General features: G+C 44.6%; 1 protein-coding gene across 3 annotated transcripts in view; it reads right to left on the bottom strand.

Annotated features, from left to right (window-relative positions):
* The window catches only part of PDE8A (phosphodiesterase 8A), a 141,949-nt gene that overhangs the window by 111,311 nt on the left and 13,986 nt on the right, over positions 1 to 16,652 (bottom strand). The window contains exon 1 of one of the 3 annotated variants that reach the window (XM_069025628.1): positions 6,651 to 6,670. The exons of 1 other annotated variant lie outside the window; for it this stretch is intronic. Coding sequence is in view for 1 of the 2 variants with exons in the window: in XM_069025625.1 (XP_068881726.1) it covers positions 5,020 to 5,280 (261 nt within the window). In the remaining variant the exon portion in view is untranslated. Of the gene's footprint in view, positions 1 to 5,019; positions 5,407 to 6,650; positions 6,671 to 16,652 lie in introns of those variants that run through there. One more of the 3 variants, XM_069025625.1, reaches the window with a different exon arrangement.

The raw sequence follows: 16,652 nt of genomic DNA, 5'->3' as shown, positions 1-16,652 counted from the left end.
AACAGCAAGGCAAAGCTGGTAACTTGCATTGGCATTTCACACCACATGTAATATTGGGAATGGTAGAAACTCATTAGTACATCACCTCCCGTTATTCTGCCTGGATTATAACTAGAAAATTTCTCACTGTGCATGTACTTACACTTCAATCTGAGCCATATAATTAGGAATACAAAAGGTACAACACAGTAAGAAAAACATCTAGAACTGCAGAAATGAAGGCTTGGTTTTAATACTTCCTCTATCGACAGATTCAGGTGGCAGAAAAGGAAAAGCTTAGTACTTAACTACATAAAATGGCCAGGAAAGAGACACAAAGCAAGCTCAGAAAGCAACAGTGAAGAACAGTGGAAAGGGCAGAAGAATTTTCAGCTGAAAGGAGATTCAGTGAAGTTTGTACCAACAGCAAATACTCCAAAAATTCAGCGTCTAACCTTGCTCATCTCAGTCACACAATGAATTGCCCTCAGATGCAGTGACACATTTTGCATGAGCTGGTTTGCATGACAAGAAGAGGTACCAATAATAATGCTTTAAAAATTGAAAGTGCAGCTTATGCTTAGGAGTGTAGCCATCTATACACAGTGAGTGATTTACAGTTTGGGTTTTTTCCAATTTACATAACAAACAACAGGAAATTTAAACAGATAAAAATTAGGCTTAAATATGAGCCCAGTTCACATATTACTACACTACTTCATTCTGTACAATTTAAAAATAAGACTCCCTGGAGAAAGTGTTCATGCCTTACAACAACAGCATAAAAAGTATCAGTCTGAAAGTCTGGAGTCCTGAAGACTGAGAAAAGTTCATGTATCTCAGCGTGGGAAGGATCCTCTCAGTGGAAGCAAGGATCTCTGTACAGGAGAGCTGACGTCAGTCAGTGGAAGTGGGAGGGAAATGGTGATGGGGAGGTTTGTCGGGGAAATGATTGAGGACAGTTTCAGTGGGAACAGGGAGGATTCAAGCAAGGGTGGACGGCCTCAGTGGAAGCATGGACAGAAAGTGTGGGAGTATCAAAGGGAGGGAGTGCTCGTGTGTTCCAAGGGAAAGGAATTACCAGACAGGGAGGAAAAGAACAGACAGCTTAATGGACTAAATAACGTGCTGTTAACTGCTGAAATGAGATCCACTTCAGCACTGCAGGTGCCATATAGCATACAGCCTATGCAGAATTATGCAACACTGGTTTGCAGGGACTGCAATATTCACAGGCAATTTCAGGGTTTGAATGCAGAAAATTAACTGGCAATAGGGGCAAGGATTTAATCTGGCGGCCCACATCAGCTGATAAAAGGAAAGACTATTTCACATTTGGTCCTTCTGTCTTAGGAGTAATTTTAATTTAAAACAAAGGAAGTTTGGATTTACTCCCTGATCCCCTTGCACCCAAATGCACATATTTCTGTATTAAATGTACCCAACAGGGAGAGTTACACAAGGAAAGAGGAAGGAAATCTTACATACGTAAAAGAATGACAGAGCAAAATCAAGGTGCTACAGTGTATATTAATGCACTGGAGAAGAGCCACACACACACAGGATGTTGGGATAGCATATGATTATGAATATCCAAGCCAATTTTAAATAAATGCCCATGAAGTCCTTAAGGCTTTCAGCATTTACTCCACTTATGTTATAGATTTAACAGTTATTATTCTAACGGTGTTTAAGTAGGTTTCTACAAATCCAAGTACCTTTACCACAAGTTCAGTTACAAAGATATCTGAAAATCATAACTAATATACATGAAAAAGACAGACTGCCACAATTTTGAGTCCACTTTCTTGAGATTTTTAGTGTTAATACAAAAATCAGGGCAACTCTTCTTTGCAACAGTGCTGGGTAAGTGTAATTTGATATTCTTTATGTAGCACAGGATAATCAAACCCCAGTCCCTGCATCCAAGTACTGCTTATCTTTCATTAATAAATGGTTTAATCTGTGGAGTCAATACACTGAAAATTAAGGGAACAGCTTTCGTGGCTGGTTCACTGTTTAAATGTGGCACTTATTCTGAGATGCTCATAATTTTCAAATAAAAACCACATATGAAAATACCAAGTAAGGAGGTAGATACAGGTGCCATGACCTAAACAAGGTCTTCCATTTCTCACGGACTGTCAGCACATTCATACACAACAGAAATAGGTATTATGGCATTTACCTCTGCACACACACACTTTCAGGATTATTCTGCAAATTTGGGTGGATTAATTTAGGGTTTCCCATACTAGGAAAGAACAGGTAACTTTTTAGCTACAGCTCATAAATTGATGCAAATCACAAAACATGGTATGCTCACACCACACATCCAGAAAATGATCCTCTGCTATTTGACCAGGAAAAAGATATAACAAGACACGAACACAAATCCAGAGTAAGTCAGCGGCCAATTAGCAATAGATATAATGCCATTTTACAATCAACATGGGGCTTTTTTTTTGTTTTTATTACATTTTCTGACTTAAAAAATGTGCACTATAGCTAGCAAAATGATTCAATAAATATTATTGCATTATGTATTATACATGTTTTAATAAACTTAACGCTAATGCCAGCCAAAGTGAAAACATGAAATTTACACACAGGCCAAGTTTTGTTCTTAGCTCTAACACAGCGCTGGCTTTAATCTGAGAGCAACAACAATTTACAGCGCCCTGAAACAAAGTGAAAATGTCATTCAGGCAGGTTACTGGTGATTCACACAAATTCTGGGAGACACCACCAGTGCCCAAAGCACACCAGGTCTGTAGCATTTTGTGTTTGTGTGAAGGAATCCCTGGGGCCGCAAAGGGTGTGCTACACACTCTGAGAAAGAGCAATGGTTCTTAGTAGCACCCTAACTCTTACAGCTCTTCCTCAAATCAAAAATCTTTTTAATTACAAAACAGCACAACGTCCTGCCCAATGCTCTTTTTGCCTTCAGGAATTTCAGGCTCCTGCACGTTGTTTTCAGTTGTCTCACACCTTCTTTCTTTCCAAACTTCACTGCGCTGTGAGAGCTGCTCTCCAGTGATCCCTCACTCCGGCACAATCTGAGGCAGCACAGTTATCTAGCACTCTAAGAACTGCAAATCTGATCGTACTACACACACTAATGATAAAAGCAGAGAATGAAATACCGTGCTGCCTGACAGCTCTAAAGACTATTACAGGATTTTGCACATGAAAATAATGTAATGTGCTGTGTCCAACAGATTTTGTATTCAACTGATCACAAACAGAACTCCATTTTCATTTCTCAAAACCCATCTTTCAGAGAACTGTGCTGAAGAGTGATGACAGGGGCAGAAAGTGTGACTGAGTGATAAAAATCTGAGTGACTGTCAATGCAATGACAGCATGCACACGAACCAATAGCAACCTGTAGTGTCTGGCTGAATTATCCAAACCTAGTAACAAGAATTTGTCCAAAGTTCTTGAAGGTGAACGACAAAATTTAACAAAATTAAGACTGCTTCCCACACAGGCTTCTGGAAACAGGTTTGGAGGGATTTTTCCCCTTAAACAATCACACAGAAAACAAAATTCACAGAACAAAAATTTTAAAATACTATTTTTGATTTAGGTTTTGTAACATGCGACTATCCCCACTATTAAAAATTCATCTAGCAAAACAACTGTCAGGACTCTGATGACAACTGAAGCTTCCTTAGTGTGGTTGCTGTGTAACACATGCCGTGAGCACGTCTATCGCGTGTGAACAGGGCCTTAAAGTTCATTTCCTGTGCAGTGTTGTTAACACAAAAATTTAGTTTAGTACACCACGATTCAGCTTCACGTTCTGTGTTAAGTATTAATTCCTCCCCCGGCTCACTACTCGCAAAGTGCCTGCTAGTTTTCTAGATGCTGTTTAACTATGAAACTTATTAAACTATGAACAAAGATTACTAAATCTGAAGGAAAACAATCGAAGAAAATCACCCACATAACTGAAGTAAATTATTCCAGGTCAATACTCTAGAAGTTGTCTTAATAAGCAAGTAAAAATCCTAAGAAAACAAGTCATTAGAGTTTCTGTTAGTCTGCAAAACACTTGATATTCAGCTAGATCTCACTTGCATCTCAAGCCTGTATCTTATATTTACAGCATGTGTATCTCAGTTCTTATCACAGCAACCAGAACAGATCAGCCATGTTATATAATATCCCCAGGGCTGCTACAATGTGATTTTTCTTACATTTGCAACTACACTTCTTTACAAAATAAAAATAGTTTCCCAAAAAAAAAAAGCAAAGACACAATCCAAACCTGTAACATTAGGAGCTAAAGTACAACCCATAAACAAACAGTCCATCGATAAAAAGCAAACAGACAAGCAAGCACTCCACACACTGTCTCACTTCCAAGAAAATAATCACAAATCACAGGTTTTTTTCAGTATGTGTCTGCCAACTTCATATAGTCTTGCGTCGTACCTCTACTCAAAAGTATGGGCGCAAACACATGGAAAAAAACCGCAAAAAAATACCCTATTTGCAGCAACAGACAAGGTCAACAAGTTGTTAATGTAAATCAGTACCCAGGGCAAAACACGCTGCCGCTCTCCCTTCAACTCTCCGAATGGAAGAGGTATGCAAAGTGATCAGCCCAGCTCGCAGATCGCTTCAGACCGCGATCTGCCCCTGCTTCCAGGGGGGACAAGCACGAACAGCCAGGCGGGACGACCCAGCACCAAGACGGGGCTCAGAGCATCCCCCCTGCTCGGCGCAGCCCCACCGCGGGCGGACGGACCCCCCGGTTCAGGAGCAAGACCCGCGCCCCCGGCTCGAACGATGGACGAGGACAATTAACATCACTCTCCTCCCCAGAATTAGGGAAACTCATTTTGTGGAATGAAGAAAGAGGCTTGGGTACCTCTACAAAGTCGCCAAGCCTGATAAGTTTACAAACGAAAGTAATAGCCCAAGCCAGGAAAAGCTCCCCCACAGCGGCAGGGAGACTCCTTGGGCTCCAGCGCTACAGCCAACTCCTGTTCTGAGAGAAACAGTGCTCATGTTTAGCACCCTTTTTACCTTAACACTGGATCTGCCGGTCTGGGCCTCTGCCTCCATGCTCTGGCTGTTCTCCCTCTTGTCTTTCTTAGAGGAATTAGTCCTCGCCTCATAAGTGGATGTGTTGTAGCATTTAATGAATAATCCTGGGACGGGGTTGCCTTGCTGCTGTTGAGACATGGTTGTGTTGGTCTGCTGAGGGAAATTGTACTCCTCAGACTCATTGCTACTGTGACAGATCACTCTGCTGTCAGAGAGGTTGGTGCTTGGAACACAGCCCATGCTTTGTGGCCACCTGGGGAATACTTCTAAATTGTATATATATACGCGTATATATATATATATGTATATATATCTTTCCTTCCCGTTGATATTTTCCCCCTGCTTAATTTTTTTGTTAACAGGTTGAATCTCTCTCCTGCGTCTCCGCTACACTCTGAAGCATTGCCATCGGTCCCTTCTACACCACCAGAAACGTGTCTGTTCTCCTCGTCCTCCAGGAAACAGGTCCTTTAATCTCAATCTCAGCAGTGGGCTGGGGAGCTGGAGGGGAGGGAAGGGGGGAAATCAAGAACCGGTCGACTTCGTATTTTCACAGATTATTATTAATTTGTCTAAGCCATCTGAGAATCTTGGTAAGGTTTTCTTTCCTTCTGGGAAAAGCGGAAAAAAAAAAAAAACAACAACAAAAAAAAAACAAAAAACACAGAGGGGAAAAAAACGCAGAGGCAAAAATAACAAGAAAAACCCCAAGCCCCAAACCACACACACCCCGGCGTCGGCTCGGCGCTCAGAGCGGCCGGGGGCACAGCACCATCTCCTCCCCTGAGCCCGGAGCACGGCGCATTCTCCACCCGGGCTCGCTCCGCGTTACCGATTAACCCGGGACCGGGCCGGGGGCCGCTCCCCACCTCCGCGTCCGCGCTCCCGCCGAGCAGCGCTCACTCCTCGCGGTCCCGCTCGGCGCTGCGCTGTGCCGGGGGTGCGCTTTGGGGCCAAAAAAAAAAAAAAAAAAAAAAAAAAAAAAAAAAAAATTAAAAAAAAAAAATCAACGATTTATTAACAAAGAACAGCGAGGACCGACACCCGCCCGGCCGCCCCGGGGAGCCGGCTGCGCTCCTCACGCCGCGCTGGGCACGTCCCGCGCCGCCTCGGTCGCGGGCGGGCGGGCGGCCGCCGCGGGGGTGACATTCAGGTTCCCGTCGTCGGAAGGAAGGAAGAGCCCCCCGTCAGGCGGCAGCGGGGCTCTCCGGCCGCCGCAGCGGCATCCCGGCTCAGCGCCGCGGGGCAGGGGCGGGCCGGGCCGCGGGGAGCCCCCTCGGGGAATCGGGCACGGCCCGGAGGGCTTCCCTCAGCCGCGGGGGCAGCCGGCGCGGCGGGCGGACGCATCAAAGGGCCTCCATGATGCGGTTGATTTTTTGGGCAGAGAAGTGATGCGAAACGGCGAGATGGGAAAAATTAAAAATTGGAAAAAAAAAAGGGCAAGAAAAATTAAAAAGAGCGAGAAGTAGAAGGAAAACGATCCTAGCGTCCCATCCCGGCGGCAAGGGCTGCAGCGGCGAGAGCTCTGGTTCCCGGGGCCGTGGTGTCTGCATCCCTCAGCAGGGAAATGCCCGGCTCCCCGCAGCCGCCGTCCCTCGCGCCGCGCTCACCTTGTTATTATTGATGTTCCTCAGCGGCGGCGGCGGCGGCCGCGGCCCCTCCGCCGCCCCGCCCGCCCCGCCCCGCCCCGCGGCTCCCCCCGCGCTGCCCCGGCTCCCGGCCGAGCCAATGCAGCGCCCGGCGGCGCTGACCTCCGGCCCGCGCTGGCGTCAATGCAGAGCAGCGGCCGCGGCCAATGCCGCGCCAGCCCCGCCCGAGCCCGCGGCCCCGCACCGCCGCCCGCACCCGCACCCGCTCAGGGCTCGGGGTAACCCCGGCACGCCGCCTCGGGGAGCCGGCAAGCGGCTGCCCCGTGAGACACCGGGTGCCCTTCTTCAGAAGCCGGACAACGGACTCGGTTGTTGCTTCCCATCGTTTTCCTTTTCGACTGTGCCCGTGCCAATTTCTTTGAAAATATTTTTGAAAGCAAAGCCTGTGAAAAGGGAAGATGGTGCTATGGGTGGAGCCAGGCCCCGGGGCTTGGGAAATCAACTGCAGGCAGACTTTTCCTGGAATATGTATGTAAAATAAACCTTTTCTGTTTCTATTTCATATGGAAGTAACTATGCTTCCTTATCCTATAGATGTGGTGGGAGCCTAGATGTCTGTAGGTACTTTAAGGGAGAACATACTTTATTTAAAGCCCTTTAAACACCATGCCCAGGGCAAGACAAGTTACCACCATAGACAATTTGTGTTCCAGAAGTACCAGCTCAAGTGCAGCCCAGGTTCAACAACAGACATATGACACCGTACTCTACCACAGACCACACACAACCCGACAGGATCTTCACGTGCCCTTCACTTTTTTCTCTATGTCATTTGTATCTTCTGCTACCTTTATTCTCAATGACTCACAGAGGTGCTTCTCCAAGGTCCTGCCTGTTTTCACTGGCTGAGGAACAGCAGTTCAGGGAAGGCCCAACCAAACTTTAGATTTAGGAGCATCAGAGACATGACTTTTATCAATAAGCTCCAGCATCTGAAGAGGGGAAAATGATGTGTTACAGGAGGAAACTGTTTAAGTTACTCCAGTTTTGTACCATGAACTCTTATGTGCTCCCCTGGCAGAATCAGTGTGTTTCAGAAGAATCCAATTCAGCAGGAGCATGTCTGTGCATTCAGGACAGCCAGACTTTAAAACAGTGCCTTAACTACATGACAAATGCCATCAGGTCATAATGAAAGCAAAACATGCAGGTAAGTGATGACTATGGACAAGAATGGCAAGAAGCAGCTCTTCATTCATATATGTAACAGCATCGCTTGATCCAGATGAGAGCACCTTGTAAAGTTGAGAGATGCAAAGCCAAAAGTCAGTGCTTTTGAGAAATGTGGTTTTTCAGGATAACCACAGTACTTGCAATGCAGAAATGCTTTTATTTACTTCTCATAATTGCTAGCATTAAAGGCTGGAAAATCAAGTCTTTCCTTCCTCGATGCACTGCTACTGTGCAGTTTGGAGTATAAGCAATAGTCACATAAACTTCATCCACCCCATTAATTTAGCTGAGCTATACAGCCTGCTAGAACTGGAAAAAGAAGTCGGCTTCCTGTACCCTCTCATCACTTTGGACACCCACTTAATATAAGCATTTAACAATAAATGAAGGGAAAGGCTTAACATGCCCATTTGAAACAGTGGGCACTGTTTGGACATGGATCTCATCCTCACTCTTTCCTTTACATTAAACATTATTTACTAGATCCCATTAATAAGAACACACTTAAGTGCAACGAGAAAAAGACTGTGAAGGAAGAGAATGCTACAATTCCTGCTTGTGCTGTTAACCATAAATGTAAGCTCCCTTCCTCTGCTCTAATGGATCTGTCAGCAAAACTGCTATTGCACTTTATTTCTGGTGGCACTGGAGGAGTCAGAGACAGCAAAACTTCGTTTTCAGAGCTGCACATTCAGTTTGCAGTGCTGACACCTAGAGTTAAGCTTTCTACTTTGTAAAATAGATGGGTCTGGTGTGCAGGTACATAGAGATGAAATGTACAGTTCATGGTGTCATTTCAAAACAATTGTCAATGTTGGAAAAATCTCTGCTTTCCACTTTGAAGGCAAACAAATTCCCACTCAACTAATACAAAATTTATGCAAATGAAAGGCAAATACTGGGGGCAGGGGGAATAACAGGTTTGATAACAGCATGACAAAACAAGAAAATGTACATCAGATACGATGTGCACGACCACTTTGCTCTTTTTTAAAGTTTTTCCATGACTGTTCATTGGTAGGTTATTTCTCATTATTTCTACAGCCTAACTTCATGAAAACAAAATAAGTCTCCATTTGCAAGGTTTTCAGATGAGAACTCTCACTGCCTTGACTGGATGAGATGAGCCTGAACAATCCCTTAGCAGTTTAATAAAAACCATTGAGAAATCACTGAAGTTGTTGTCACACTGATAAAAATTCAACTAAAGACAAAAATTGCTCTTTGAACAAGACACTAGCACTGGAATTGCCTTGTTTCTCTACAATTTGGAAAACACTGGTACTGGGTTTTATTGCCAATAGAAAAATACAGTTGAAAGTATAGATTTACCCAGAGCCTGGAATCAGAGACAAGAGGTGAAAACATCAAAATCATTGCCAGTGGTAGTAATTTGTCACTACACTGTATGAGGTGTGTGGATAAAGGGCCTTGTTCATGCTTATTGCTGAAGTGCAGCTCAGGAAATGGTGAGCCCAATTATTATTATTATTTAAAAAAATTGAAATCATGCAAAATAGCAGAGGAAGACCAGGAGTGTAGACACTGGCAGATTAGGGCTGTGGGGGAAGTGCAAGGTCAGTACAGAGTCAGTAAGGGAAAGGTCAAAAGAGAACTAGCTCTAGGAGACAACTGGGGGAAAGAGAAAGGTTATTTATGGAGAATAAGGCTGAATTTCGTTCAGGACGGCAGAATAAGAAAGAATGCTAGGAAAGAGCTTGGAATGACTGTTATCAGCTTGATCTGCAGACAAGTGGGTGCTGGGGAAGATCAAAGTGTCTAGAGGACAAATACATAAGTGTCAAAATTTAAAAGGATTGAAAATACACTATTCAGCCACATCCTCATCCTTCTCACAGAGAAATTACAGTGGACCCTGCATGTTTTTCACAAAAGACTGAGCAACACAGCGTCCCCCAGATATCCCCCACTATTCCCCATATCTGCTATCTCCCCCCAAATTTCCATAAGCAAAACCACTTCCCTTGACGTATCAGCAGTATCCATCCATTTCACACTTGACCAATTTCCACTGCACATTGTAAGAGTTTGTGCATGAGCACTGGGGCAGTTCAGTCCTGTCCAGTTACACAAAAATGCAATATGAAAGCCCAGAGCAAAAGTTTGTTGCCAAAATCCAGTTCTGATAGTATGTCAGTACCTGAGGCACTGGCAGGCAGAATTATGCAGAAGAAATGATGGACTGACAGCTGCATGAACAACAAATATCAGCATCCTTTGAAAAAATGTTTGTCCGACGAAGGCAGAGCGAGCATGACTGCAGTCCTGTGAGCACAGGCAGCAGTCTTGGTAAAAGATTACTCTACGTGGTTTTAATTGCTTCTCCCCTCAAGTCAGCTGTATGTTCCAATTGTGTCTTTTGGCCTTCTGAAAAGTTAGGCAATCCTGCTGGTCTCCAGGCCAGTGAAGGAGGCAGTGGGGAGAAGGAGGAGGAGGAACTGTGGAAAATGTGCCAGCATGCAAACAGCTGAATGGACTCTACAACACTAACTACTGACACGTGCAAGCTGTGACAGAGTATGTCTCTCCATCCCAAGATATTCTAGAGGAGGAAACAAGGACCATATGCTGCCTTAGCCACAAGTGAGTATCAGCATTACACCCCACGAGGGTACCTCTGCTTGTTTGTGTATGAGCATCAGGTAACTCGGAACGGGGCATTTTCAGGTGACTCAAGAGTAAAATTTGTCCTGAGACAGCTCATCCCCAGCTCCTGGAATGTACAGAAGTACAATGAGTTTGTTTTCTGCACCACTTTCCTGATGTCCTGAAAAACCCCGAAGCAGCTGAGAGCAGGGCCGCCCTGATGTCCTGGCAGGCTGTCCAGCTGCTGCTGTTGTGTAACTGCAATTGCAGAACACAGACAGTTGTCTGTACCACTTGGAAATCAGAGCCTTCAAGGCAGTCTAAGTCAGCAATTTTTTCAACTCTAGCACTAAAGACATTCACGTCTAAAGCTCAGATACTTCATGTACATAAAAGCTTCGTCATCATAACTGGTGTCAGAACAGCTTTTTCAGCTGTAGTTTACACATCACACTCAGCACTGCTCACTGATCAGCAGGACAGACACACTATTTCCAGGAGAAAAATGTATCCCCTTCTCCACTGTACCTTCTTTCCACTTTGACTACCTTCTTTGCTGTCCAACTGTCCAACGTTTCTCAAGTTTCTCTCAGCATTATCATCTCTACTTTGTTTTTGGTAGGCTCTCCCCAGATTGCCCAGGAGCAGCACCTGCTTCCACAGCAGATGCAGAGAGAAGGTGAGCAGATCTCTGCCACCCAACTTTAATGGCTGGGCATGGGCCTTCAGATGCTGCTGCTCTCCCTCCCAGTCCTCTCTTCCCCAGCATCTCATGCTCACCCCCTAACCCATATCTTTCCAATGCCTGAGCCTGAGAGCCCTGCACAGCCCAGGGAGTGCAGCACCTATGGGATGCAGGAGGCTGCACTGTATCACCCAGCTGCTCCAGCTCTGCTGACCGCAGAGCCCAGCAGGAAGGAGGAGCAGCAGGAGGGGGACCTGCTGCCAAAGCAGCCTCCAACAGCTCCAGCTGCCTGGCCTCGCCTTGCAGTTGACCAAAAATTTGTGGGGAAGGGAGGAACAAAGCACTGTTGTCCCCACCCACTCCCCTATAATTATCCTGTGCTTCACAAGCAGTATTATCTGTCTGGATACACGGTGCCATGCAGCCAGCTGTGACCATAGAGAATTAGCTGTTCCCCTCTTGGAGAATTTTCCATTCTCTCTTCCTAAGTATTTTTAAGCCAACTTACATTTGTTTAGCATGCAACCCTTTCAGTTTGTGATTTACTAAACCAAGGATGACAACTGGTCCTTTTACGTGGAGTGGTATACCCAATTCTCACACTCTACAAGTGCCTGAGGTCCCTCTGCTTCCTGGGAGTACTGGATCCTTTTCTTAGCTAGCCAGCCTCAGCCCAAAAGTGACCACAGCCTTAGGACCCTTCAGACTCCTGAAGTGGTTCCCAATGCCACAACCCCATTGTGGCCTGCCTGGATCCAATCAGAGAAAACAAAAGAAAAGCAGTAAAAGAAACAAACAACTTGTCTCCTCCATCAGTAGGTCAGTTTTCTTTGGTCATCAGAGCTAGAAGGACAAGCTCTTAGTCCTTATTGTCTACCCCAGCAACTAAAAGATCAGTTCAGGCTAATGAGGGAAGACTCACTCAAGACAGGCTCTCAAATCCACAGACTCCTTGCCCCTGAGTCTGTCCCAGGACCCCACTGCCTCCTGCCCAGCAGACACTTTCTTGTTTGCTCCTGGTTAACCAGCAGTGCTAGTGGCCAGCAGCCTGCCTTCCTGGGCCAGCATCCTTAACCCTTCCCAAAGGCAGACAGAGTAAGAATGGTAAAGAGAACAATAAAATATGGGTCTAGAGACTTATCCCTGCTGTATGGCAGCAGCAGAAGCTGAAAAACTCCCTAAAATTACTCTTTAAGACTAGACTGTACACCTGCAAAACAGATGGCTTTCATGATTGCTGAAGTTATTATTTAAGGAACAGATTCATCATCCATGGTCATACTGAGCAATGATTTATTATCTATTCACAATAGCAAAAAATCCCATGTCCTGGCTGTGAGATTTATGTTCCTAGATCACCAAAACATCTGAAGAATTTATCCTACAAACTTGTCTGAATATAAGACAGGGAACTGGACCTCATCTGAATACTTAACAACTCCTTGCTGTGTTCTCAAGTACATTTCCTTTCTTTGGGTCAAAACAATACCTTTAAATACACTCAGTCATATCCGACTGTGTACAGTCCTTCCCCGCTGCTAAGCCTTTCTGTGGAGAAGGCAGTGTCCTTACCTATGCAAGAAGCTGAACCCTTAACTAGCAGAGAGGATCATACCCTACTGCCAACAGGTAACCCAGAGATGGCTGTGCATTTGAATACCTCCCTTTTCCCAGGAATGTTTCACATCCAGTTGCTTCATTGCAATCAGGCTCTGATTGTCCAGCAATGGCAGAGCATTTTTTCCAACACTATTCTTTCCAACTCTTTTTCCAACTGTGTTCTTATTTCTGCAAGATCCCACCAGGGAAGTCACAGTCCTTGACCCTTGCCTACATGCAGTTCTGCATGCAGACAGTTGTAAGGAGGAATGTACAAGAATGTCTGTGGTGCCATGGCACAGCACCCAGAGATCGTGGTTCTTGTAAACTCCATTTTATAGCTGTCTGCACATCCAGCTGAGCAGCAGCAACAGCAACACCACAAGGATTGCAAGAGGAGATGACAACCTGGGGGAGAGATAAGGAGAAATCACACTGAGGGCAGGTGGAGAAACCAAGCCATGTAAGTTTTCTGGGGATAGCTATTTAAAAAAGAGAGAAACAGACTCAGGATGCATCGGGGAGATAAATCTTCCGAGTTTTTGAAAAGGGGAAGGCAGCGCTTGCAGGCTCACTCACCACAGCCCTAACAAACATAAATCTTATTCACATGGGCACCATCCTTCCACATTCACCAGGGCTGGTTGTAGCACAGCTATCATGGAAGGATCTGTTATATTAAGCAGAACAGCACTTGGCAGTTTGTGTGAATTATGGTTACAGCCAGCACAGCTGGGTGCTGCAGGGGTTGACAGTCTCTATAACACAAGAACAATAGCAAGCACTAAAAAAAAAAAGAATAAAAATCTCCAAAATGTTTTGGGAAGAGAGTTAAAAAATAGTTTGAAAACATGTCCTTTAAATTCGTGAGAGACTTCCAAACAGATGGGGCAGGGAAGGATTTGATGAACTGAGGGGGCTGATCTCATGGGTTATATCTGCCTTGGCAAGATCTCCTGGGTCTGCATTACTGTGCCCAAGTGGGTGGCTTCCTAGTGCTCCATCAAGAGGCTTTTTAATCCCCACTCATTTGAAATAAGCTGTGGTGCCATCTCTGTCTCCCTGAAATCTCTCTAGGCACAGTTCCCCACTTCCTATCCCTTCACATAAAGGCCTCTCTCCCTGGTAGCCACAGGTAACCAGGAGCAACCCTTATCTCTCACATGGCCCAAGTGACAAACACACCTTTCCCCACAACCCTGATCTGGTTTACACTTCTGCTTTTGGGGAGTTTCAGAGCAAACTGTTCCACGCGTTACCTTTACAATGAATTAATGTAACCAAGTCAAAACAATCACTCTTAAATTCACTACCACAACAAGTATACCAATCTGGACAAAGCAATTGAAGATTTATTCATCTCCCTGCATTCTTGGAAGTTCATTAGGCAAGTGTCAGAGTAGTTTGAGGTCAGGATCCTACCATGCACGTGACATCTCTTCAGACCCCATACAGTCTGATCCCTCTTGCTCAGTGATATAAACAACTAAAAATCACATCTTCCTTTTGACAGTCTTGGGCTGTCAAAAGAAATAACCACATTTTTTAAAAAAACCCTAGTCTTTAGGACTTCAAAAATCTGATCTAAATTGATTATACTTTTGAAAGGAAACCAAGTTAGTAACTCTGCATTTCACAGATCCCACCTTTATCCCAGTGTAGCATTTTGAGTTAGGTCTTTCTATTTACAAGGCGCTGGCAGCACTGGGCTCCCCAGAAGCTCTGGGGAGAAAATATATCAACCTTGCTCTCCTTTCCAACTGGATTTTCTGAATCTGCAGTGCCTGCTCCCATGCAATGAACTTAACAGACAAAGCATGGAAGCAGAGACAAAGACTGTGAAAATTATATGAGTAGGAGAAAGTAAATTAAGCAGGACTTTTCTACACAGAGACTGAAGCAGGAATAAAATTTCTTTGCAGTGCTTTAGATTTCATACAAAACCTAAATACCCAGACCAGCTTCCTGTCAGAGTATAAACTGCATGTATTTTGGCCATTTTCTCATCAGTTTAAAGCCAGCATCGTATTTGTTACAATGACAGTGTATTTACTGATGAAAGCATTCTGAAAGACATTTTGGGAAGAGAAACAGAATTTTATCAGATAAATTCACATTGCACAAAGTTTTTCCAATACATTTGTGCCCCCTGCATTATTGGAATAAATCTGAGGTAGCTCCCACATTACAATATTCTTAAAAAAAATAAAGGCAGGAATTATCCAGCTCTTCCTCCACTTGAGGAGAATGTGAACTTCTGATAAAAAGTTTACTTTAGTTGCTCTGCCAAGTGCTAGGCCCAGAACTTGGGAGGATTAATAACAGGAATGGGCTGGAGACACGTGATTGAGTTAGCCTTGTTTGCAGTTCAGCTCCCTAGCAAGGTACAGCCTGACCTTAGGTGACTGTGGCTAAAAGGAACAATTATGGAGCTCAGCAGTGGAAAAAAAGGTAAAACAAAAACAGACAGACCGGAGCCATATAACTGAAAGAATTTAAAGTGTTCAGCTAAATTAGGCACATTAGATTAGAATACATTACATCCAAGCTTTGTTAACCGCTTCAGTGAGAAATGAACTTCAGAGAAGATTACAGAAATCATGGATTTCTTCTAGAACAGATGCTGTACTGCTTCCTTTTATCTCTCAGCAACAAATAAAAGTGAACTTTCTTTTATCTAACGTTACATGGCCCTATCACCGGCATACTGGAACACATCATAAATACTAGGTGATTTATGATTCTAATTCCTTAGAGATGAGAAAATATTGAGTGATTTGCCCTAAGTGACCTGGGAAGTATTTGTCATTGCCCAGAAGCAAGGCTGTAATCTGACCTCTTTCATCAAACTCTCCACCTTTTGAAGCTTCAGTGGTTTCTGGGAAATCATATATTTAAGAGTTAATATAGTCAAGTAAAATTCCATATTTTTCAAGTGCAACATAACCTATGATTCTGCAGCAACACTTTGCCTCTCCTAGAATTAGCACATCTTGATCTGCACCACTGAAAAAGCTTGAGCTGTCTAATGATCATCTAAAAGGTTTTAAACAAAACAGCTTTCTGATAAGAGTGCATTTCTCTGAAGGCCAGTTTATCAGGAAAATGCGAGTAACAGTCAAGTGAGATGACATTTAGTGTAGCAGGTTTGCTCCTAGAAAGGAATGTCTCCCAGCTTTTTTACTAATGGGGAACCACTGCAGAAAAAGGAGTTGGTGTCTGAGGAGAGACATGCAGTGGGTTTATTCAGTATCTGACTTGTATTTGGGGAATAACCTGACACTTGAGGAAGCTCAGAAACCCGCAAAGAGCCTTAACACAGCTGTACAAGGAAACAATTCTCATCTCCATCTATTTTCTTAACTCAGCTTGTTTAAAAGACTTCCTAACTCTTGTTCAAGCATGGAACTGTTGGCATTTTTTTGTGTATCAGTTCAATTCCTGTTCAAAGGAACCTTGGAGAGCAGCACACCTGGGGGGATGGAGAGCAGGCCCAGAGGTGTGCTGATGTGCTCTGCAGCCAAATCACCTGGAGTGCCTGATCTCTGGCACCCAGGCAAGGAGCTCTTGGATCAGGAGCAACTCCACTGAAGCCAGTGGAGATGATTTTGAATCTCTGTGTGATGTCTTTCAAATGCTGTTTGTGGGCATAGAAAAACACCAGAGACATGGCTTTGGGATATAGTCATCAAACACAGGCATCCTGGGACACACACAGATGCCCACAGCAAGCCACAGAACATAGGCCTGCTGCCTGCTGATCTGCTTTGGGGAAAATTGCTAGGATTGAGGGAATTTATTTTGTTCTGTACTTCAAGGGCCTCCCGTGGCCAGGCGGGCGGGCCGGATGCAGCTGGAGCACTCCCTCCCTTTCCTGGTGCAGAGGGGAGTCAGGGAGG

This window comes from Aphelocoma coerulescens, chromosome 10, assembly GCF_041296385.1.
Source record: "Aphelocoma coerulescens isolate FSJ_1873_10779 chromosome 10, UR_Acoe_1.0, whole genome shotgun sequence".
NCBI lineage: Eukaryota > Metazoa > Chordata > Aves > Passeriformes > Corvidae > Aphelocoma > Aphelocoma coerulescens.
This window is presented reverse-complemented; position numbering and strand designations above follow the sequence as displayed.